A 25129-nucleotide genomic window follows, 5' to 3' on the forward strand; every position below is an offset into this window, starting at 1 on the left:
CTGCGACCCTTGTGCAAAACCCCAGTTCATCGCCCTCAGCTCCGGACCCAGAGGAGCCCAACACCAACTCCTTCCCCCTCTCAGGAAGACCCTGGTGTGGGGAGAACGGAGAGAGGAAAGTAAGGTCTCTTTTTAATTGTCACCCACTTCCTGCAATTCTCAGGGCTGGCCCCTGCCTACTGCCACGACCTAGGGCTAGCATCTGAACACTTAATAAAATGGGTTCAAGAACAGCCCCGCCCAGGACCGTGGAAGGGCCAAGAGAGTACTCAGGAGGCAGCCGGCCACACCTGCACACCGGGGTTCCCCGGGGGCAGCAGAGACCAGAGCTGCTGCCACCCCTAAATTAGAGCAGGAGAGCCGGCTCACCCCGAGGCGCTGGCCACACTAGGTTGGGAGCCGGCCGGACACAACCCCCGCTGCTCCCCCTCCACCTGGTACACCCATCCCGCCGTAGGGGGCCAGGCCCCAGGTCCCCGCCTGCACCTGGCGAAGGAGGTGGGGGCAGAGAGCGGTCGCTCCCCCAGGTCCCTCAGGCCTCCCTGGTGGTCGCCCAGCCAACGCCCACTGACCCAGCTGGCCCCAAACTGCGCGGCGGGTTCAAAACATCGACGGGGGACCTCTAACCAGGACTCGGGCCAGGTGGGCAGCTCCCCAGCCCCCCACCTCGGGCAGCCCAGGGCAAAGCAACGCCACATCATCACCTCTCCCCCTGCCCTCAGCATAGCCCCCCAAGATGCATAGTCGGGAGCACCGAAGGGGGTGGCCAAAGGTCCCAGCCCCTGGAAGGGCCCCCGCAGCCACGTCCCCATTCTTGGGGACCAGAGTCCGAGGGTCTCGGTGCCCAAACTCAGCCAGCTGCCTCTGGTCGTGATGGGGGCGCGTAGTGGGGTGCCCCAGCCCACCGCGGGGGACACAAACCGGTGGGGGGAACCGCACAGCGAGGAATCCCAGCCCACCACGTGGGCGCACAGGTGGGGGGGGGCGCGCAGCTGGGAGCCCCAGCTCACCCTGAGGGGTGCACAAACTGGGGGCGCACACCTGGGAGCCCCAGTCCATCCCGTGGGGCACTAACTGGGGATGTACAGCGCGGAGCCCCAGCCCACCACTGGGGGCGCGCACACAGGAGGGTGGTGTACTGCTGAGGTGCACAAACTGGGAGTGTACCCGCGGGAAGCGCACACTGGGGGGTGTAGCTCCAAGAGCCCCAGCCCAGGCGGGGGCGCACGAGCCGGGGCGGGGTGACCAGCCTCCGGGCCCGGACACTCACTCACCGATGGACACGAGCTTAATGCTCTCGCGGTCCAAGAACTCGAGTGCCACCGACACATTCTCGAGCTGCATCTGGCGGAAGGTGGGCCGCTGGTGGTACTTGCGGTACATGCGCTTCTGGCTGAGCACCTCCAGCAGCGCAATGAGCCGCAGCCCGTCGCTCAGGTCGGTCTGCAGGTTCCCGATACGCTTGTTCACGCACTTGAGGTGCTCGTTGCACCAGCGCGTGAATGTGTTCTGCTGAATCTTCTTCCACGGGGCGTCCTCCGCCAGGTCCTTCTCGGTGACCGGCATCCTGGCGGCGGAGAGGCGATGCGCAGCGAACTGCCGGGATCTGGCTGAGATGGGAGGCCCAAGCGCCGGGGAGCGAGAACCAAAGCGCACGGGGAGCGGGGATCGAACTCGCTGCTAACAGAACCGCGGCCGGAGCTGCTCTGCGGTCGCCAACCCCTAGCCACGCGAGGCGTCTGGCTCCGCGCCTGCGCACCGTGACGGCCCGCCCTTGAAGCCCCGCCCCCTCTGGGCCTTCCTGAGGGAGTTACTACTGCGCCACGCTCGCCCCCTAGCGGCCGAAGAAGCCACTGCATGTCTTGAAGGCCTGGGTGCAGGCACGCTGAGTGCTCTCACCTCCTGGGCAGTATGTAGTTGGCAGGGAGACTGGGTTGCTTAAGGTCACCCCACAGAGTGAGGGGCCGTGCAGAGACAGGAGACTGGACAGAATAGACGGGAACTACAGAGTGGATCTGGAGAAGCGTTGGCAGGGGGCGTTGCTCGCAAATGAGATTCACTGGGGGTTTTCATTAAGCTCCTTCGATGGTTGACCCTAGAGGACACTGATCTTTTTTTAAAAAATTTATTTATTTTCCCTTTTGTTGCCCTTGTTTTTTATTGTTATTATTGATGTAGTCGTTGCTGGATAGGACAGAGAGAAATAGAGACAGGAGGGGAAGACAGAGAGGGGGAGAGAAAGACACCTACAGACCTGCTTCACTGCCTGTGAAGCGACTCCCCTACAGGTGGGGAGCCGGGGACTCGAACCGGGGTCCTTACGCTTTGCGCCATGTGTGCTTAACCCCCTGCGCTACCGCCCGACTCCCAACACAGATCATTTTACCATTCATAATAGTCAAACCCATATGGGGCCAATAAAATAGTTCACCTGTATAGTGCACCTGCTTTGTCATTTGTATGACCCATGACAAAGCCTGGCCCTTACTGCACTGGAAGAAGCTTTGGTACTGTGATGTTTTTCCTTTTTTTTTCTCTCTCTCTGTCTCTATCTTTCTCTCTCTACCTGGAGAAAAAAAAAAAGGCCTGCAGTGGTGAAGCCCTGGCAATAACAAAAAAATTGAACTCATATGAATTATAATGTTATCAATAGTATTTAGTGAGATCCTGCTGTGTACAGTGCCCTTCTAATGCCTATCAACAAGTGGTAAGCAAGGTGAATTTAATCTTTCACCTAGAGGAGTTAATAAGTGAATAAGGGGAAAGTACCAGTCAGCTACCATGCACAAATGAAGAGTGGTGACAGACATGAACCATAGTGCTTGTCATGTCAGTTTCCTATTGATATGAAAAATCACTAAAAAAAAAAAAAAAATCTGTTAAAAGAAAAGAAAAAGAAAGAAGGGGAATTGGGTGGTAGCGCAGCAAGTTAAGTGAGGGGCGCAAAGTGCAAGGACGGGCTCAAGGATCCCAGTTCGAGCCCTCGGCTCCCCACCTGTAGGGGAGTCGCTTCACAGGCAGTGAAGCAGCTCTGCAGGTGTCTATATCTCTCTCCCCCTCTCTGTCTTCCCCTCCTCTCTCCATTTCTCTCTGACTTATATAACAATGATGACATCAATAACAACAATAAGAATTACAACAACAAAGAAAAATAAGTGCAGCAAAAGGAAAAATAAATAAACAAATGTTTTTTTTAAAAAAGATAAGAAAAAAGAAAGAAAGCAATACTGGGGCTGGGGAGATAGCCTGGTGATTATACAAAGATCCCAGGCTCAATCCCCAGCACCACCATAAGCCAGTGTGCAACCCAGCTTTGAGACTGGCCTCACTGTATTGAAGAAATCTTTGGCACTGTAGTCTTTCTCTCTCTCTCCATCTTTGTCTCTGAAAAAGTCACCCAGGAGCAGTTAAGTCCTAGTGATTACAAAATAAAATATAAATAAATAAATAATAAAAGCAGGGTGATAGTACTGTGGAAAGGCATAGGACGTGCATGCCAGAGGCCTCAGCTTCAACCCCCAGCACCACCATAATCCAGAGATGAGCAGTGTTCTGATCTCAATCTCTGTCTTTGTCTCTGTCTCCCTCTTTTATGAAAAGTTACAAAAAAAAAAAACTTCATCATTTAGCCCTATAGATTAGATGTTTCATTGAACTATATCAAGGTATAGGCAGGATGCATTCCTTTCCGAAGACTCTTAAGAAGAGTACATTTCCTTGCCTTGTCCAGTTTCTAGAATTTATAGAATTTCTGTAATTTCTCTTTTTTTTAATGATTTATTGAGGATACAGTTATGGACAAGACAGTTGTTACATGGATATGCTTTTTAAAAATTTTTTATTATTTATTTTCCCTTTTGTTGCCCTTGTTTTATTGTTGTATAGTTATTATTGTTGTTATTGATGTCATCATTGTTGGATAGGACAGAGAGAAATGGAGAGAGGAGGGGAAAACAGAGAGGAGGAGAGAGAGAGAGATACCTGCAGACCTGCTTCACCACCTGTGAAGCAACCCCCCTACAGGTGGAGAGCCGGGGGCTCGAACCAGGATCCTTGAGCTGGTCCTTGAGCTTTACGCCACGCGCTTAACTTGCTGCGCTACCACCTGACTCCCCTTCTTTCTTTTTTCTTTTCTTTTAAGAGATTTTTTTTTTAGTGATTTTTCATATCAATAGGAAACTGATCCTTAGGCCGGTCCTTGTGCTTCACACCACGTGCACTTAACCCACTGCGCTACTGCCCAACTCCCTGGAATTTCTTTTTTTTTTTTTATTGTTGTAGTTATTATTGTTGTTGTCGTTGTTGGATAGGACAGAGTATGGTCTCTCCCTCCATTTTCACAGGCTGATTCTTCACTACTCCATCCTCTCTCTGGTTCTCCAGTCACATCTTCCTTTCTTTTAAGAACACTTGTGATTACTTTGGGCCTACGTGATTAATCCAGGCTATTTTGACATTAGTTGAATACACAAAATGCACAAGTAGGCAGGGAGCAGCAGTAAGGGGAGACTGGGAACCTGAGTTCCTTAAGTCCAATGCCTTAACCACTCAATCATCCCAGTGACACAGGAACCTGAGTTCCTATGGTGGAGGGTAAAATATACTGTTATCTAGCTTGGGGAAATGTGGAAATCTACCTCTATGATAAAAACAATTCTTGTAAATCAACATTCCCCCAATAAAGAGATGCAGAAATTGCAAAAATAAATTAATTAAACATTTTAATCACTAGTAAAAAATTAGCTAAACTTGTTTGAACTTTTATATTTTTTATTAGTGATTGAATAGTGATTTACCAGATTACAAAGTAACAAGTGTATTGTTCCATACCACACCCACTACCAAAGTTCTGTGCCCTCCGCAACAATAACCATCATATGCACATTAGCAACTTAATCTTACCTACTAGCTTTATGCATTAATTCTGCCAGCTACCACAAAGGCCATGTGTTGAGCACCTGCTCTGTACTCAGCCAGGTTCTGTGTAAGGTGATAGGACTCAGTAGAGCCGAAATAACTTGAAGAGCCGCACCTGGCATTTACTGAGTATTTGTCCTGCCTGATCCCAAGAACTGTGCTTTGCAAAGACCTCGCTATTGGCCCCATTTGACAAAAGTTCATTGAGAGTTTAGGTGACTATGTCTGCAGAGCCCACTCAGAGCTGGAACCCAGTTCTATAAGTCAAGTCATGGTGCCCTGGGTCCAAGAGTGGGTATCTAAGCCAGGCTTGGGGAGGGAGGGCGAGGAAGGTAGGATTCTAACCTAGGACTGGAGTAGGACAGGGTGGAGGTCATCCAGCCAAGTGATTGTCCAGGAGACCCAGAAGATGTATGGTGTAAGGAGCTGTAGCAGGTCATTTGTGTACAACCCTAAAGTGTTTCATTCAACAGACTACATTGCTCACTGGAAATGTCCAAGAGTCTGGGAAAAGGACATAGTACCTGGCCTAGCCTTGCCCCAGGCCTAAAGCAGGGATGCAGTAAATTTAGAGGGTTCATTCCTCTGCTAAATAACAAATTCCAGAGTTTGTATTCCCCTTAAGGGCCCTCATGCTGTCCCTAGCCTGGGCCTCACCTTTAAGACATGATCTGAGCTCAGCTTCACTTGAGGCAGTGGAGATAACCTTAGCCTCCTGCTTGCTCAAGTCTCCAGGCTCCTCCCACTTTCCTCCACCCAAACTCATCCATCAAAACTTGGCGGCCAGAGTCTCAATCCCCAGGGGACCTCCTCCCTGGGCAAGGGAGACTGGCACCAATATGATCCACTCAGTTCAAATGGGTAACTGAACTGAGACACCCCCATACCTAGGGTGAGTCTGGCAGACATAGGTTCATGGGACAGCAAGGGGATTCCAGAGCCATGATGGAGGAGGGTGGCCAATGGCTTCAAGGACAAGGAGAGGAAGCAGATAAAGTCTTCAGGTGGTTCTTTACCAATATTTGATCAAAGATAAGGGTCAAACAACTCCAGTAGGGATTTCTGCAGGGAACACTGTAGCAAGCACATTACACACTTTTGCCTGACATGCCATCACTTAACAAATACCCAATCTCTGTTTTCTTTTTTTTTTCTTTTAGGGGAGGTGAGCCAGGAATCAAACCCAGAACCTCATAACTGCAAAGCTTGTGCTCAGCCAAGTAGCCACACCCCTGGCTCTACTTTCTAAACAGTACCTAGACTCCTCTGAGCTCTTAGCAGAGCTGCCCAGAATGGAAGGGTGTGAAGAGGGACAAGCATGAGCTTGGAGGCAAATTCTGACTATCCTGGCTTCATGGCCTTGAACGAAGATCGCTTGAGACCACAAGACAAGACTAGGACTGCTTTGGGAATCCACCAAGTCACCAGTGAGTGAAAGAGAGACACCTGCAACACTGCTTCACTACTTGTGAAGATTCCCCTCCCCCAACCCAGGAGGCCAAGGTCTTGAACCTGGGTCCTTCCTCATTGTAGCATGTGCACTCTACCAAAGGCACCATTGCCCAGCCCCACGAAACTATTCTCTCTCTCTTAAAATAATTTTATTGGGAGTTGGGCAGTAGCTCAGCAGGTTAAGCGCAGGTGGCACAAAGCGCAAGGACCAGTGTAAGGATCCTTGTTCGAGCCCCTGGCTCCCCCCCTGCAGAGGAGTTGCTTCACAAGGGGTCAGGCAGGTCTGCAGGTGTCTCTTTCTCTCCCCCTCTCTGTCTTTCCCTCCTCTCTCCATTTATCTTTGTCCTATCTGACAACAATAATAACTACAACAATAAAAAGCAACAAGGGCAACAAAAGGAAATAAACAAATAAATATTAAAAAATAACAATTTTATTTATTATTGGATAGAGTCAGAGAGAAATTGGGGGGGGGAGAGAGACAGAGAGACACTTGCAGCACTGCTTCACCAGCTGTGAAGCTTCCCGCCTACAGGTGGGCATCAGGGGCTTGACTCAGGTCCTTGCACACTGTAATGTGTTCGATTAACCATGTGCACCACCACCTGGCTCCCAAAGCTTCGCTCTCAACGCGCATGTGCTGATGTCCCCCATCCTACTCCTCTGTTACTACCTGATAAACCAAGTTAATCAACTGGAGACCCACACAGACTGGAGGCCCTCACAAAAGCCCTGATGTCAGGATCCCCATCCCATATGTGAAACCCATCTCTACCTTCTTCAAGAACCCAACTCTGTAGAACAGGTCCCAGGTAAACCTCCATTCTGTGGTTTCTTGGCACTCTGGGACCCACTACAAAGTTTACAAGTATAAACTATATGCTGTAACAGTAACAACACAAACTTCTGTTTCTTTTTTTTTAAATATTTATTTTATTTATTCCCTTTTGTTGCCCTTGTTTTATTGTTGTAGTTATTATTGTTGTTGTCATTGTTGGATAGGACAGAGAGAAATGGAGAGAGGAGGGGAAGACAGAGAGGAGAGAAAGATAGACACCTGCAGACCTGCTTCACCGCCTGTGAAGCAACTCCCCTGCGGGTGGGGAGCCGGGGTTCGAACTGGGATCCTTATGCCGGTCCTTGTGCTTTGCGCCACCTGCGCTTAACCCGCTGCGCTACAGCCCGACTCCCAAACTTCTGTTTCTTAACTGTTATCTCGTGTGTGTGTGTGTGTGTGTGTGTGTGTGTGTGTGTGTGTGTGTGTGTGTGTGTGTGTGTGTGTATGAGTGTGTGTGTGTGCTGGCCTTCTGGGGAGTGGGAGGAGGGTTGCTGGGGGAGTGGGCATCCTCAGAAATGGTTGTCAAAGGTAAATGTTTTGAAGGCCAGCGATCCCAGCAGCCATCCCCATCCACTCTGAGTTAAGGGGGTAATAAAGTAAAATGAAATGAAAAATAGAGGGCAGAGAAAATAGCATCATCGTTATGTAAAAAGGCTTTCATGCTTGAGGTTCTGTGGCCACAGGCTCAATCCTCAGCACCACCATAAGCCAGAGCTGAGCAATGCTCTGGTCTCTCCCTCCCTCTGTATCTTTAGTCTGTATGCCTCTCCCTTTCATTAAAACAAAAATCAGTAAAATAATAGAAAGGAAGAAAGAAGGAAGGAAAGAAGGAAAAAAGGAAGGAAGGGAGGAAGGAAGGAAGGAAGAAAGGAAGGAAAAAGGGTCAGGGGGCCAGGTGGTAGCACACCTGGTTGAGCACACATGTTAAAATACACAAGGACTGGGGTTCGAGCCCCTAGTCCCCACCTGCAGGGGGAAAGCTTCCCAAGTGGTGAAGCAGGTCTGCGGGTGTCTCGCTTTCTCTCTCCCTCTCTATCTCCCCCTTGCCTCTTGATTTCTGGCTGTCTTTATCCAATAAATAAGTAAAGATAATAAAAAAGTTTTTTTTTTTAAAGGATCATTTGAGAGTGTTGGAACTTCGCAGGAATGAAGGCGGTGGTCACCATTCACTGGACATCTGTGAGTGCTCACTCACCAGAGCCGGATATGGGCCTGTGCAGGCCAGGACTCTTCCCTTTAGGCTTTTCGACTGAGCCAGGCCCACACCCTACCCCAGTCTAGCTGAAAAATCACACATACACACACACACAAACACACACACACACACACACACACACACACACACACACACGTATATGACTGGGCCCTCTCCCCCATCCCCTCTGGCCTTGGTTTCTTTGGGAGATTCAGGTTAGTATTATTCTCCCAATTTGTCAGCCCAGGGTTTGAAATCTTGGAGGTGTTTGTCACCACTCACTGAGCTGCCACAAAGGTGGCTGAGGTTAAGTGGCCTGGGTCACTCTGTGAGTCTCAGGTTCAGAGCTCAGCTCTGTATCTTCTTACACTAAGACCTGCAGCCCAGCGATCCTTCTGCAGAAGCAGAGACATGTGTCAAGTGCTTTCTGTGCCGCTGGCCAGCTGAGTTGCCACTGAGCTCTAGCCTGGCTTCTCCAGTCAGTCCACACAGCTTAGGCTCAGATGCGGCCCTTGGACACCCAGAGTCAGAAGACATAGTTTCACAAGCTCTGAGAGTGACTCATGTGCTCATTAAAGCTGATAAGCACTGTTACAGCACTTCTAGCCTTCAACACTTTTTAAAAGAAGAATGTGATGATTGGGGGCTGGGAATGTGGGCTCAGTGGTGTAGCACGAGTCTTACGTGGGTGAGGCCCTGGGTTAATTCCTAAGCACATAAAGTTGTGGGGCAGTGATTTCGAAAGAAGAAAAAGAATGTGACAGATTGGCCTGTGAAATATTGATAGGTCGCTTGGACACTGTGCTGCTTTGCCATGTGCAGGACCCAAGTGCTATGGTCTCTCTCTCTCTCTCTCTCTCCCTCTCCTTCCCCCCCATCTCTGCCTCCCTCTATCAAAAATAAAATCAAATAAAATGAAAACTATAATTTTTGTGTATGTAAGAAATCCTTTATTTTGAAAAGATGTGTGTGTGTGTACATGCGTATGTGTCATTTTTTTTTTTTACCAGTATTGTTCTGCTTAGGTCATGAAGTCTTTTCTGCATAATTATAAATAATATGCTATCATTTTTTCTTTTCTTTTTTTTCCTCCGGGGTTATTGCTGGGGCTCAGTGCTGGCACTACAAATCTGCTGTTCCTGGTGGCCATTGTTTCCACTTTATTGGAAAACACAGAGAGAAATTGAGAGAGGAGGGGAAGAAAGAGAGGGAGAGAGATAGACACCTGCAGACTTGCTTCACAGCTTGTGAAACATTCTACCCACCCACCCCAGCCCCCCACAAGTGGGGTGTTGGGGGGGCTCAGACCTGGATCCTTGCACAGGTCCTTGTGCTTAGTACTGTGTGCACTTAACTGAGTGCACCACCACTAGGTCCCCTTAATATGCTATCTCATCTAAGCAAGAAATGATTTTATTGACAGAAAATTAGTCTTTCCATACTTCTGCCTTAGTAAGTTTTGAATGCCTGTTTTTACACTATTAAGTCAAAGGAAGGCCAGATTACTACTAGCCTGTCCAGGCTGTATGTCTCAGTTGTTTGGGTTTTTTTTTTAATATTTATTTATTTATTTCCTTTTGTTGCCCTTGTTGTTTTATTGTTGTAGTTATTATTGTTGTTGTTATTGATGTCATTGTTGTTGGATAAGACAAAGAGAAATGGGAAGAGGAGGGGAAGACAGAGGGGGGAGAGAAAGATAGACACCTGCAGACCTGCTTCACCGCTTGTGAAGCAACCCCCTGCAGGCGGGGAGCCGGGGGGCTCAAACCAGGATCCTTATGCTGGTTCTTGTGCTTTGCACCACCTGTGCTTAACCTACTGCACTACCGCCAGACTCCCTCAGTTGGTTTCTTAATATCCATAGTAACAACAGCAGTAATACAGAGACCCTTGCAAGGATTGATAGGAAACAGCCAGGGTAACCCCTAGGATACAGAATCACAACTTTCACTTTCTACCTAAACAACTTTAAGGTTTTTCTGCTGTTTTTTTTTTTTTTTTCCTCCTCCAGGGTTATTGCTGGGCTCGGTGCCCGCACCATGAATCCACCGCTCCTGGAGGCCATTTTTTTTTTCCCCTTTTGTTGCCCTTGTTGTAGCTTCGTTGTGGCTATTATTATTGCCCTTGTTGACGCAATTCGTTGTTGGATAGGACAGAGAGAAATGGAGAGAGGAGGGGAAGACAGAGAAGGGGAGAGAAAGATAGACACCTGCAGACCTGCTTCACCACCTGTGAAGCGACTCCCCTGCAGGTGGGGATCCGGGGGCTCGAACGGTTTTTCTGCTGTTTTTAAACAGGCCCTTTTGGGGAGGATTGTAAAAGGGTGATCCCCCCCACACACACACACACACACATACACACACCTCTCCCTTAAGAAAGCAGTTTCCTTAAAAGCCTAGTGCTAGGGAAGCAGCATAATGCTTATACAAAGAATCTGAGGTTCCAATGTCCCAGGTTTTATCCCTAGTACCACCATAAACCAGAGTTGTAGTAATCTCACAAAAATAAATAAATAAATAAATAATAGTATAACTACCATATGATCCAGCCATTCCACTACTAGGTAAATGCTCAAGGAAAATTAAGACATTTGTCAATAAAAAAGACTTGCATCAGTTACAAAAGCCAGTCTTCCCACCATCTGCACTCCCTAAAAATCTTTGGTCCATACTCCCAGAAGGATAAAGACTAGGGACCCTTCCAGTGGAGGGGACACTGTATAGAACTCTGGTTTTGGGAATTGTATGGAATTGTACCCTCTTACACCACAATCTTGTCAATCACTATTAGATCACTAATAAAATTAAAATTTTAAAAAGACTTGCTCTTTAATGTTTATACCATCTTCATTTGTAATTGCGCTAAATAGGAACCACCCCAGAGTTCCATTAACAAGGAATTAGAAAAGCATGGTTGGGAATCTGCGGCAGCGGGTTAAGCGCAGGTGGCACAAAGCGCAAGCCCCAGCATAAGGATCCTGGTTCGAGCCCCTGGCTCCCCACCTAAAGGTGAGTCTCTTCACAATCAGTGAAGCAGGTCTGCAGGTGTCTCTCTTTCTCTCCCCCTCTCTGTCTTCCCCTCCTCTCTCCATTTCTCTCTGCCCTATCCAACAATGACGACATCAATAACAACAACAATAAAACAAGAGCAACAAAAATGGAATAAATAAATACTAAAAAATAAATAGATAAACAAAAATCAAAAAAAGAACAGCATGGTCACACAGGCATGGGGTAGTTAATCCTCAGCAATACACACAGGGGGCTGAGAATACACAGAACCTCAAAATAATTGTGCTAGGGAAAAGGAGCCATGATAGTGTAGGATAGCATGCATATTCTGTGACTCTATATATACAGAACTCTAGAAAATGCAAACTAGTGAGGTGGGTAGAGGGCAGCAGACCAGGCAGTATCTAGGGCTGGAGGACTGGCTGGGGAGGAGTGAGAGGGGCTGATTATTAGAGTATGAAGAAGAAGGAGGAGGAGGAGAAGGAGGAGAAGGAGGAGAAAAAGAGAGAGAGAGAATGCAAGCAAATCTACTTTAGTTTTATGGGCAGAAAAAAGTAGTAAAGAGGACCAGGGAGATAGCATACAAAAAGGTTCTGAAGACTTTTTGAAGGTTCAATCCTCAGCATCTTCATAAGCCAGAGCTGAGCAGTGCTCTGGTAGAAGAAAAAAAAAAAGTATAAAGATAAATTCAAAGGCACACCCACAAAACAATGTGTGTCCTTCCACTTCATAACATATTAGTCTTCTAAGTCTCCCTACCTATCATTGCAGAGAAAGGACTATGCTTTTTACTTAGGTTTGTTTAAGGCTATCCCTTCCTTACCCTTTTGTCCCCTACTAAGTGAAACTCTGCTGAAAGGGCATCAGATAAGGTTTCGTACACACAGCCTCTCCCTGCACAGGTTCCAGACTACAGAGAATGTGATGACATGTTTACTTGGAGTAGACTTTGGCCAGTAAGTACACTCTCAACTCTGCAGCAGACTCGGCCCCTGAAAAGAGACAGGCCCTTAGCACTTCCCAGAGGCCAGCCTCCCTGTGAGCGCTTTGTGCAGGTCTTCAATGTGTGTGGGGCTGGGGAGGAGAGTAATGGGGGGGGATGGCAGGGCGCAGATGCTTTTCCCTTGGTCTCCCCAGAGCCCAGACTGGGAACACTGGAAGCCATAGAAACTGGTGGAGAAGGAGCAAATGAACAGTTAGAATATGGTTGGCCAGAACTACTAACTATCTACAAAAAGGAGACCCTTCCCAACTCTTCGTATGAACTATTCCAGCCTTTAGGTTCATGATAGTCAACAATTTTTTTGGCTTTATATGTTAACCCTTTTTTCAGCCACCAGGTTCCAGATGCTAGCTAACATGATGTGAATCTAACTTCCCTGGGCAGACAACCCCACCAATGTGTCCTAGATCCCCGATTCCCCAGAGCCCTGCCCCACTAGGGAGAGAGATAGGCTGGGAGTATGGATCGACCTGCCAATGCCCATGTTCAGTGGAAAAGCAATTACAGAAGCCAGACCTTCCACTACATACTCCCAGAGGGATAAAGAATAGGGAAGCTATCAGGGGATGGGATGGGATACAGAGTTCTGGTGGTGGGAATTGTATGGAGTTGTACCCCTCTCATCCTATGGTTTTTGTCAGTGTTTCCTTTTTATAAGTAAGAATTAAAAAAGAATGTGGTTGGCCAAGGGAAAGTGACTAGCTCACTTGATAGTGTTCTGATTTGCTAAGTGCATGATTCAGGTTTGAACTGGCCCCCACTTCACTGAAAGAAACTTTGGTGCTCTCTGCCTCTTTTTCCACTCTTATAAAATAATAGTAAGGAGTCCGGCTGTAGCGCAGCAGGTTAAGCACATGTGGCGCAAAGCACAAGGACTGGCTTAACGATCCCAGTTTGAGCCCCCGGTTCCCCACCTACAGGGGAGTCACTTTGAAATTGGTGAAGCAGGTCTGCAGGTATCTATCTTTCTCTCCCCCTCTCTGTCTTCCCTTCCTCTCTCCATTTCTCTCTGTCCTATCCAACAATGGTGACATCAATAACAATAATAACCACAACAATAAAACAACAAGGGCAACAAAAGGGAATAAATAAATAATAATAGTAATAATAATAGAGGGCCTGGTGATGCTACCCCCAGTTTTGTGCACATGTTACCATGAACAAGGATCAGGGTCCAAGCTCCCAAATTCCACCTTTAGGGGGAAGCTTCACAAGCATTGAAGCAGTGCTGCAGGTGTCTCTCTTTCTCTCTCTCCCTCTTCCCTCTCAATACCCTAACCCTAATCCTAACCTCTCTGTCCTAGCAAATAAATAAAAGAAATAAATAAAATAGCTGTTGGTAGTGGTGGGCTCATGCATACACTGAGCCCCAGTAATAACCCTGATAGAAATAAAAAAATTAAATTAAATAAAGTAAGGGAAAAAAATAACATAATAATGCATTTTTACCAAGCCTGAGGAGGTCTCTGAGCCCCCCTGTCCTCCAGGTGTGAGAGATTTGCTTGACTTTCTCTGCATTTCTCTTGGCCTAGTCATGTGACCCCAAGTTGTCCCATGACAGATGGAGTCCACTGGGGCCAGCTGACTTTCCAGAACACAGAACTGCCCCAGTGATAGCACAGATGACCATGCCAAGTACTGAACAGATGCTTGCTCTCTGCTGCCATATTTAATCATCATGTCTCTGAGGGAGGGAGGGAGGCCCAGAGAAGTCAAGCAAGCAGCCCAAAGGCCTTCTGGGAATAGGACTAGCTTCAGATCCCAGGCTCTGAACCCTGACACCAAACTCAGGAAGCCCATGGAAAGTTCAGGCATGAGAAAGATTCAGGACTCAGATCCAGATTCAGATTCCTGCTCTGAATCCAGGAGATAGCTCACTAAGGAGAATACATGCCTTCCAAGTTCCTATCTGCCTTTGACGAGGATGTGGGAATTAATGGTAACAGCCTCTTCATGTGGTTCTGAGCTGCTTCCAAAATATCATAGGTAGCAGGGACTGGGCACACAGCAGAGGATCAAGAACTGGTAGCTGTGGAGTTGGGTGGTAGCACAGTGGGTTAAGTGCACATGGTGCAAAGCGCAAGGACCGGCTTAAGGATACTGGTTCAAGCCCCTGGCTCCCCACCTGCAGGGGAGTTGCTTCACAGGCGGTGAAGCAGGTCTGCAGGTGTCTATCTTTTTCTCCCCATCTGTCTTCCCCTCCTCTCTCCATTTTTCTCTGTCCTATCCAACAACGACAACAACAATAATAACTATGACAATGAAACAATAAGGGCAACAATAGGAAATAAATAAATAAATATGTTTTTAAAACCTGGTAGCTGTCAACACCATTATCCAGAACTTAACATCATGATGTAAAGTTGTTTCTAGTGGCCTTGCTGAGTCATAGTTATGGATGTTCATGTGGTCATTCCTTATTCCCTCAACTCTATCCTCAAAAGTCCCCTTCTCTGTGAATCCTAAACCACCCACTGCATACACAGAAGTTTTCCTACCTCTTGCTTGGCAATAGCTTTGCCTTCTTTTGTGTTTTGCCTTTCTCTTTGACACACATCACCTCCTAGAATTTAGTTCATCATCTAGACTAACTATACAGTATTTCTCCTGTCTATATTGTCTTCCCAAACAATTCCCAGAACGTGCCTGGCACACAGTAAATACTGATGTTGAATGAGAAATTGAAACTTCAGTGGAGGTTTTATTTATCTTTTAATCCATTTAAAAGTTTTTTTAATTATCTTTATTTATTTATTGGATAGAGACAGCCAGAAATTGAGAGGGAAGGGGGTGATAGAGAAGGAGAGGGACAGAGAGATACCTGCAATATTACTTCAGCATTCAAGAAGCTTACCCCCTTCAGGTGGGGACTGAGGGCTCAAACCCGGGTCCCTGTACATTGTAACATGTGCATTCAACCAGGTGTACCACCACCCGGCTCCCTTCACTGGAGGCTTTAGATTGATATTCAAGTTCTGTTTCTCTCTAGTCTTGTAACATGAATCAAGTTGTTCAATTCCCAGGAGCCTCACTTTTCTTGGATTGAGAAAGAGCAATAATGTCTCTGTTCTGAATAGAATCAGAAGAGCCTAAGAGACAGGGGAAGCTGTACATGGAAGAAGACTCATCTCCAAACCCTCCAGTAAGAGTTGCTGAGTCTCTCCTCATGCCAGGCAGAATGCACCAGAAACCTGTGTCAACAGATGTGTCAACAGATACTTGCAATCTAGCTGGATAGTAACACTGATCATAACAATTTTATCAAGCCAGATACTTCACATTAATGGTCTTATGTAACACTAGGAATTGTGTGCCAGCAACAGCCCACCTTTATAGTCAAGGAAGCTGAAACAAGAAACAAGAACTGATTCCATGCCAAGGTATATACCCCAGAGATATAATGAAAACATATATGCACACAGAAGCATGCAAATGTTTGTAGAATCTTATTCATACTAGCTCAAACTGGAATGTCCATCAGTAGGTCTGTAGATAAGCAAAAATGTGATCTATTCATTCATACAATTGTTGGTATGCTTCTAAATTCTGCTTATAAGACCTTCTGTTTTGATCATCACATTATGTTCACTTGTATTACTTACGATGTGGTCTATTTACATAATCACTGTTTTACCTGGGTCCCGCCCTGCCTGCAGGGTATTGGTTTAATCCCCACTGGTTAGATGGAAGCTTTCTATGTTCTGTTTGCGCTCTTTTTTTTCCTCCGCCTCCTCTCCTAGTCATTTCCTTTCACTTGCCACTTCTGGTGAAGAGATGCATCAAAGGCGATGTATCTGATTAATAAACGAGATACTGCTTCCCAGCTCAGCCATGAGTCCCTGGTCTTCTCTCTCCTACCTGTGAAGCTAGCCCAGCCCGGCAACAATGAAATGTTATTCAGCCAAGCTAAGGATAATGGTTACTTAAAAAGCTTTCAAGCCTGAGGCTCTAGTAGTCCGGTTAAAAATAGAAGAGAGAACGGAATACTATTCAACCATAAAAAAGAACAAAATACTGACAAGTACTACAACTTAAAGGAACCTCAAAAACATGTAAACGAAAGAAGATGGGCATAAAAGTTACATACTGCTTGACATACTCTATATGATGCAGCCATAGTAAGCAAATCCATAGGAAAGGAAAGAAAGCAGAATGGAGGTTAGCACGACTGGGGTAGTGAGAATACGGGGTGACTATATAATGGACTTGGGGTGTTTGGCGATGTGATGAAAAATCTTTGTTAGGTAGAGAAAGCTGGTTTTTGTACAATAGTGTGAATGTACCACTGACTTGTTCACTAAAAATATTTCACTTTAAAAATAATATCACAAGCTTCTCTTCCCCCTGTCCCCTTCACCCCCCTACCCTCCACACACAAATGTCATCTACTCCCCTTTTAGAAGCAGAATCTTTAAAAACCCAAAGCTCCCTTACTACTAACAGTAATAAGACAAATTTCAGGCTCCTTCCCTTGTAATTACACCCTGAAGCTCTGAGCCTCTGCTCCCAGGGGAAGCCTTAGGGAGGGAGCTTTTTGTGGGGAAATTTGGCAGAGGATGGGGAGGGGAGGGCAGAGTTTTCACACATAATAATTATGTTAAAGACACAGTCTATATTACAAACAGAACCAGACCAACCCTCATTTCTCTGACACATTTGTGCTATAAACTAATGTTTAGCTTGGTCTGCAAATTCCAAGGGAAAGGAAGAAATAGGCTTATAGCCAGAATGTGGAAGAACACTCTGGATGGGAGAAGTTTTAGAAGTCCAAAGCTAGGGAGTCGGGCAGTAGCACACTTGGTTAAGCGCAGGTGGTGCAAAGCACAAGGACAGGCATAAGGAACCCGGTTCTACCCCCTGGCTCTCCACCTGCAGGGAGATCTCTTCAGAAGTGGTAAAGCAGATCTGCAGGGTCTATCTTTCTCTCCCCCTCTGTCTTCCCCTCCTCCCTCCATTTCTCTGTCCTATCCACCAACAATGACATCAATAGCAACAACAATAATAACTACAACAATAAAACAATAAGTGCAACAAAAGGGAATAAATAAATAAATATTCAAAAAAAGAAGTCCAAAGCCCAAGCCAAATAGACAATGAGCATCTTTCCATTCTAGACACAAAGATGTTTCAGTCTCAAAATAGCTCACCTGCATAGTATGCCTGATTTGCCACATGAGCTCCCCAAGCTTGATCCTGACCACCCCTGCCCCTCACTGAAGGAAGCTTTGGAGCTGTGGTGTCTTTCCCTCTCTTCTGTTTCTCTTTCTGTCTGAAAAAATCATCCTGTAGATGTGAAGCCCAGACCCTCCCCCCAAAAAAATTGAGACAGAAAGGGTGAAAGGACTGTTATAACTATGATATAAATAGTACTAATACTGAGCAGAACTAGAACCTAAACTTGGGCTGTATGGTCAGAGTTCTGTGATGTTATAAACTACAATATATATATATGTATATGTATATGTATATTAAGATATATATGTATATGTATATATATATATATATATGATAACAGGGGTATGATTGCATACCACTTCCACATTCTGTGCTTCCAGTCCCCTCCAATGGTAACCAACATATTTCTCCCCAGGTCATAAATATGAGTTGACTATATTGTTTTTTTCTTTTTTCAAGTTTATGCATTTCAATTCTCTATATTTCCCTTATGAATGAAATCATCCTTGCTGTAGCTGTCCTTCACATCCTTACTTACTACACTAAACATAAGCACTCTATTGATGATATGTTCCATGACTTTTTCTTTTTTTTGTATTTACAACACTAAAATTAGTGTTTTTTGAGCCACCTGCACTTAACCCGCTGCCCTACCGCCCGACTTCCCTTCAAATTAGTGTTTTTTTTACTCCATGGTTAACAGCTTTCCCTCCCTCCTCCAATTCTCAGTATAGGGTTTTTTTTTCCCCCACTATTACATTTTTTTGTAGTTCTGTAGTTTCCATTTTATTATTTTTAAGATATTTTTATTATTTTAGTTTATTTCCTTTTGTTGCCCTTGTTGTTTTATTGTTGTTGTTATTGATGTTGTTGTTGTTGGATAGGACAGAGAAATGGAGAGAGATGGGGAAGACAGAGAGGGGAAGAGAAAGATAGACACCTGCAGACTTGCTTTACCACTTGTGAAGTGACTCCCCTGCAGGTGGGGATACGGAGGTTTGAACCAGGATCCTTATGCCAGTCCTTGCGCTTCATTCCATGTGCACTTAACCCACTGCGCTACCGCGACTTCCTATTCTTTTTTTTTTTCAATTTTACACTTTCCAAATGAAATAAATATGTATATTTTATTTATTATTTTTTTACTTGAGCATTGATCAGCTCTGGTTTGTGACAGTTCTAGGGATTAAACATGGAGCCTTTGGTTCTTCTAAGCATAAAGTCTTTTTGTATAACCATTATACTATCTCCCCCAACTCTGAACCTCTTATATGGTAATTCCCCTAATCACGGTTAGTAGTTAAGCCCCCTTGAACTCCAGGATTATTTTATTTTATTTATGTGTTCATTTATTTATTTTATCAAGGATCCATCAGTTCTGTGCACCCTATATCCCACTATGGATTTCCCCCAGACCATGAGACTCCAAAGTTATCTTTGGAGTCCTGGTCAACTTTGCCTTGAGGGGAAAAGGGTACTCCTTCTAGGCATTTCCAGGCTTTCTCAGTTCTCTGTGGAGAGCTAGCTGACACTGGCTCCCTGCCTTCCTGCCACTGCTTTTCTGTTTACATGGGTAAAAGACGTCTATATTAAAAACCATATTAAACGCAACAAGTGCCACCCCAGCATTCTTCACTTCACACTGTGTCCAGAGACTTCAGGTGTGGAACGACAACCCTTCAGCTTCATTACTCGGGGGAGACCTTCCTTTCATAGTATTCTCTAATTCCATCCCAGGTGGTTCACTTCCTAGCAAAGTCCCAAAACCTAGATATAGACCAGGTTCCAGGAGATAGAGCATATGTTCACACATATCCATAAACTAGGGCAAATATATACCTGAAAGCAGTAGTACACTAGAGTTTGCAGTGAGTACCCCCCAACACTTCATCTCCACTATTCCAACCTTTAGGTCCATGATTGTTCAACAATTTGTTTGGCTTTGTATGTTAACTCTCTTTTCAGCCACCAGGTTTCAGATGCCATCAGGATGCCGGCCAGGCTTCCCTGGACTGAAGACCCCACCAATGTGTCCTGGAGCTCCGATTCTCCAGAGACCCACCCTACTAGGGAAAGAGAGAAGCAAACTGGGAGTGTGGATTGACTAGTCAATGCCCATGTTCAGCGGGGAAGCAATTACAGAAGCCAGACCTTCCAACTTCTGCAACCCGTGACCTTGGGTCCATACTCCCAGAGGGATAAAGAATGGGAAAGCTATCAGGGGATGGGATGGGATGTAGAGATCTGGTGGTGGGAATTGTGTTATGTTACTTATTTACTTCCTTGGAGGACATTTCCTTTGTTTCATTCCAAGAAGTACAATACACTATAAAGTATGAGGGACACTGATGGCAATAGCTGACATTTATTGAGTATTTCAGAAAGACATACTGTTTTAAACACTGTACATAATATAAATTTATTTAATGCTCATAAAAAGTCTGAGGGGAAGTTTTGTCATTTTAACTGCGGTGGTTGAAAAAAACTAAGGCACAGAGACATGATGACATTGACTCAAGGACACACAGCTTGCTGCGTATGGAGCAGTCACAATCCAGATCTAGGGGCTGGGTGGTGGTGCACCTGGTTGAGCACACGTGTTACACTGTGCAAGGACCCAGGTTCAAGCCCTTGGTCCCCACCTGCAGGGGAAAAGCTTCACAAGAGGTGAAGCAGGGCTGCAGGTGTCTCTTTGTCTCCCTATCTCCCCCTTCCTCTCAGTTTCTGGCTGTCTCTATCCAAAAAATAAATAAAGATTTAAAACAATTTTAAAATAGAAAAAAAATCCAGATCTAGTCAGACATCCTTCTTTATGTTCAAAGAATAAGGGGTCATTGTGGGTTGCAGGTGGAAGGTCTGACTTCTGTAATTGCAGGTGTCTGTCTTTCTCTCCCCACTCTGTCTTCACCATCTCTCTCCATTTCTCTCTGTCCTATCCAACAATGACATCAATAATAACTACAACAATAAAACAACAAGGGCACCAAAAGGGAATAAATAAATATGTATTTTTAAAAATTGGGTGGAAAGTGATCCAGGAGGTTGTGTAGTAGATAAAGTGTTAGACTGTCAAGCATGAAGTCCCTCATGATCCTGGCAGTGTATGTGCCAGAGTGATGCTCTGATTCTCTCTCTCCTCTCCCAAAATAAATAAATAAATAGACAAATAGTATTTTTGCAGTTGGGTGGAGGTGCACCAATAAGGCTCACGTTACAGTACACAAGGACCCAGGTTCAAGCCTGCAGTCTCCACTTGCAGAGAAAACTTCACAAGTAGTGAAGCAGTGTTGCAGGTAACCCCCCCCCCATCAACAGGTAGAAAAAGAAGGAAAAAAATGAATTAGGATGCTGCTCGAATTAAGGAAATGGGCACAAGAGAGCTCGTTACGTGCTCCCAGTCGCACAGGGAGTGAGAGCAGAGCTGGACCTCAAACCCAAACACTCTCAGTGCCTGTGCTCCTCCCACTGCCCCACACTACCTCTATCAGGATTCCCTCAGGTCCTGTGCTGTGGCCAGGATAGGTCATTTCAGTTCCTCTGGGGGCTCAGCCTTGCTTCTTGATCTCTGCACTCACTGCTCCTCTCTGCAGCACTGTTTCCTCAGAGTTACTCCCTCATCTCCCAGCTCAGCAAGAAGCAGCTCTTTCTTAGGAAGTCTGTCCCTGTCCTTCTCTGCACTTGCAGCAATGACCAGTTACTTAATATGTGCCCTGCCGGAGCCCTTGACACTGGGGTCCAAACCAGCTCAGAGATGCCTGACATAAATACTGTGAGACAGAACAACAACACAGGGGCTGGGTGGTGGCGCACCTGGTTGAGGGCACACATTACCATGCACAAAGACCTGGGTTCAAACTCCCTGTCCCTACGTGCAGAGAAGAAACTTCACAAGCTGTGGAGCAGGGCTATAGGTCTCTCTCTCTCTGTCTCTCTCTCTCTCCCTCTCTCTCTCCCTCTCCCCTCAATATCCCTTTTGCCTCCCAATTTTTCTCTGTTCTACTAGAAAACAAAGAAACAAAAAAGAACTTCAAAATATTAATTAAAAGAACAAAAATCAATGAAAAGAGCTCATGATTAGTTTCTCCAAGAGAAGATCAGGTGTGGGCAGAGCTGACTGGGAACAGGGGCAGGGAGGCAGGGGCAGGGTGAGAGAGGTGCCAGCTCACCTCCTCTAGCTCCCCTCTTCTCTTGGCTTGCTCTTCTGTCTTCAAGGCCCACAGGGTAGCCTCTCCAAGCCTCTTCCTCCCTGCCCCTCTGCCCTGTCACATAGTACCTTCTGCTTCAAACAGTTAAGGTAAGGCCACTCTCATAGGGACTGTTGCAATTATACCAAGCCACCTGGATAATCTAAATAAAAAATAGAGGCTGGGTGGTGGCATACCTGGTTGAGCACACATGTTGTAATGCACAAGGAGCCAGGTTCGAGCCCCCAGTCCCCACCTGCTAGGGAAAAGCTTTGCGAGTGATGAAGTAGTGCTGCAGGTATCTCTCTCTCTCTCTCTCTCCCTTCTCTACCAACCCCTTCCCTCTAGATTTCTGGCTATCTCTATCCAATACATAAAATAAAGATAATAAAAAAATTTAAAATAAGATTTTAAAAAAAACATAATTTCCCCACCCCCAGAACTATGACAGTGGCATCTGCAAAGTTTCTTGTACCACTGAGGGTGACAGGTACAGACTCAGGTCTTGCTAACCATAGGATGGGGGGGCTCCAGGTCATTGGGAGGCCTGCTTACCCTGGAACTTGCTGTGTGACTAAGAGGCCTTCCTTCCCCATGCCTTGGAAGGCAGAATTCAGGAGGGAAGGTGGTAGTGTGGGGAGCAAAAAGTAATCTGGGCTGCACTGGCTGGAGGTCAGGCTCAGGTGTGGGGATGCCTGGCTTCCTGCCCCAGCTCTGTCAGTTTCTAAAGTCTAAAATGGAGATGATAATGATCCTGGCCTTCTAGCACTGGCTGCTGAAGATCAAATGATTTAGAACATGTGAAATGTGAGCAGGTGCACTGTCATCCCAGCTGATCTGCTTTGCAAAAGGACTCCAAGCCCAGGACTCATGAAAGTCATTTATTTGGATCACATTATCTATCTATCTTATCTGTCTATCTCCCTATCTGTCTTTCTATCTATCTATCTACCTATCATCTTAACCCCAGCACTGCTCAGCTCTAGCTGAAGGTGGTGCCAGGGACTGAAATCTGGGACTCCAGAGCCTCAGGCATGAGAGTCTTTTGTAGAACTCTTATGCAAGTCATCTATTTGGGAAGTGATCTCAGGCAGCACTGACTAGTGGAACAGGCTAGGGAAGAAGCCCTAGAGGGCATGGAGATGGGGAACTTCCTATCATCTATGGGCTGAGGGAGAAAGGGCTTCCAGTTCATTCCAAGGCCTGCTGGCCTATTGCACATGTAAACAGAGTGTGGGGAGAGGGTTAAGTGCACATGGTGCAAAGTGGACGGACACCTGTGGGGGGGGGGTCACTTCACAGGCAGTGAAGCAGGTCTGCAGGTGTCTGTCTTTCGCTCCCTTTCTCTAGATTTCGCTCTGTCATATCCAACAACAACAATGATAAAAAAAAAAAAAGGGTAACAAAAAAAAGCAGAGTGCAGCATTGTGGCTACCTAGAAAGCTAGCTTGTGAAAGCCACTTACCCAGAGACTCAAAAGTCACTGGGCAAAAGATTCAGCTCTCAAAGCCAGAAGTAAGTTGCACTGGCTGAGGGTGTGAGCCGGCCCTGGGTATATACTCCAGGTGTTACATTAAGGCATATCTGCCTAGGAACCTCAATGCTGGTTCCAGTGTGCAGAGACTACAAGCAAAGTGGCACAAAGTATGTGTCTTTCTGCTTAGAAAATGGGCAAGCCCAGAACTTTGTCAGAGGACTGAGCCTTCAGTACCCGTCCAAGTAGCTAGAAGAGGCTCTTACCCAGTGCTGCCTATTACTTTGTCCAAAATCTAAGTGTCCTACAGGCTGAGGTGGAGACATTAACAGGCCCCACAGAGCAGGAAGGGGGGTTGGTGAGGCCTTGACGGCAGTATGTAAAAAGCCATTTGCAGCCAGGTCCAGAGGCTGCCAGGCATCTGAGGGTGAATTTCCTGTGAGACAGATCTGCCACGTGTCCAGGGACATTCAGGGAGGTGGAGTGTGTGAAGGCCCTAGCTGGGGTGGAAGGGTTAAAGGGTCAGGGCTGGGAGGAAGATGACCTTTTGAAAGAACACAGGCCACAAGACTGTGTAGGCCTGGGTGTAGTGCAGTCTTGGTGTGGCTTTTTGAGATAGTTCAGGCATGAATAACACTCAGAATGAGGGAGGAGGTACAGAGGGAATGTTCTAAGAGGCAGAGGCTGCTCTGCATAAGCTGTGGCTCCAGGCCTGGAGCTCCTCTCCCCCAGCAGTGAGGGAAGAAGGCTGCTACTCACCTCATAGGCCCATTAGTGGGCACTGTGGGGGTGGGGGGAGTGGGCCCAAAGCAGGTGCTTAGTACCCTGGGACATCGCCCCTCCTTTACCTCCCCAGTCCTCAATCTGCTATAAGTCCTCAAGGGGACTGACTGACAGAATACAGTCTCTCAGAGCTGGATTGACAGACCTTAACACCATTTAAGACTTCAAAAAGAAATGGATTTTGAAATGCTGTTCCAACCCTGGGACCCCAATCCACCTCAGGATCCATTGATAAGACCTCATCCATCCTCTTAAAGACAGAAGAGAAGAATTTGCTATCCTGTGTTAGTCCCCCTGAGTCAAGGAGCCAAACAGGCTAGGATTCTGATTTTGTCTCTGTCATTCACCAGCTTTGTGGCACTGGGCAAGTTACCTTACCTCTCTGGGCCTTCACCACCTTTCTCTCAGTAAGTGAGTTGATAGTAATGGTTCCCACTTGGTAGCATTTGCAGTGACTAAACAAATCAGTTTGAGGAAAATATTCAACACAGTGCTTGGTATAAATGAGACTGTTGATTCCTCCAGCTAATATGTACCAACTCATTGATTCTGAAAGGAGTCAGGTTGGTCTGGCCCAGCATGCCATGGTGGAGCTTGAGTTCTGACTAACTTTTTAGAGCCTCTCCTAGAAGAGCCTCTCCTAGAAGAACCTTTCCTAGAAGAGCCTCTTCTAGAAGTTCCGTAAGTCAGGAACTCTACTTGGTTTGTTGGTCTTTTGTTTGTATGTTTGTTTTTCTGGCACAGTCAGTCCACAAGTCCTGTAGAATGTTGATACTGAAAATATCACGGTTTTATAGATCCAGGAGCTGCAGGTAGAGGTGTCACTGGCATAATCATGGTTCCCTCGTAATGGCAGCATCCAACACATAGTGTCCAACATGTCTGTAATTCTCCTCTTCCTCCTCCTCCTCCCCTTCCTCCTTTTCCTCCTTTTTCATACTTTGTTTATGAGAGAGAGAATCAGAGCATCATTCTGGGATATAAGACGCTAGGGATTGAACTCAAGACTTCATGTTTGAGAGTCCCAACACTTTATTCACTACACTACTTCTCAGGCCACCAGTCTGCAATTCTTGAGAACCTTCAAGCTAACAGGC

General features: G+C 46.2%; 1 protein-coding gene across 5 annotated transcripts in view; it reads right to left on the minus strand.

Annotated features, from left to right (window-relative positions):
* FLNB (filamin B) overlaps positions 1-21204 on the minus strand; it is a 196956-nt gene extending 175752 nt beyond the window's left edge. For 3 of the 5 annotated variants that reach the window (XM_007521190.3, XM_060203029.1, XM_007521187.3), the window contains exon 1: positions 1275-1716. In XM_007521190.3, the coding sequence (XP_007521252.1) occupies positions 1275-1566 (292 nt within the window). In that variant the 5' untranslated portion in view covers positions 1567-1716. Of the gene's footprint in view, positions 1-1274; positions 1729-21070 lie in introns of those variants that run through there. The other 2 variants (XM_060203030.1, XM_007521188.3) reach the window with 2 other exon arrangements.
* Positions 21205-25129: the final 3925 nt, after the last annotated feature.

The sequence above is a fragment of the Erinaceus europaeus genome, chromosome 12 (genome assembly GCF_950295315.1).
Source record: "Erinaceus europaeus chromosome 12, mEriEur2.1, whole genome shotgun sequence".
Taxonomy (NCBI): Eukaryota; Metazoa; Chordata; class Mammalia; order Eulipotyphla; family Erinaceidae; genus Erinaceus; species Erinaceus europaeus.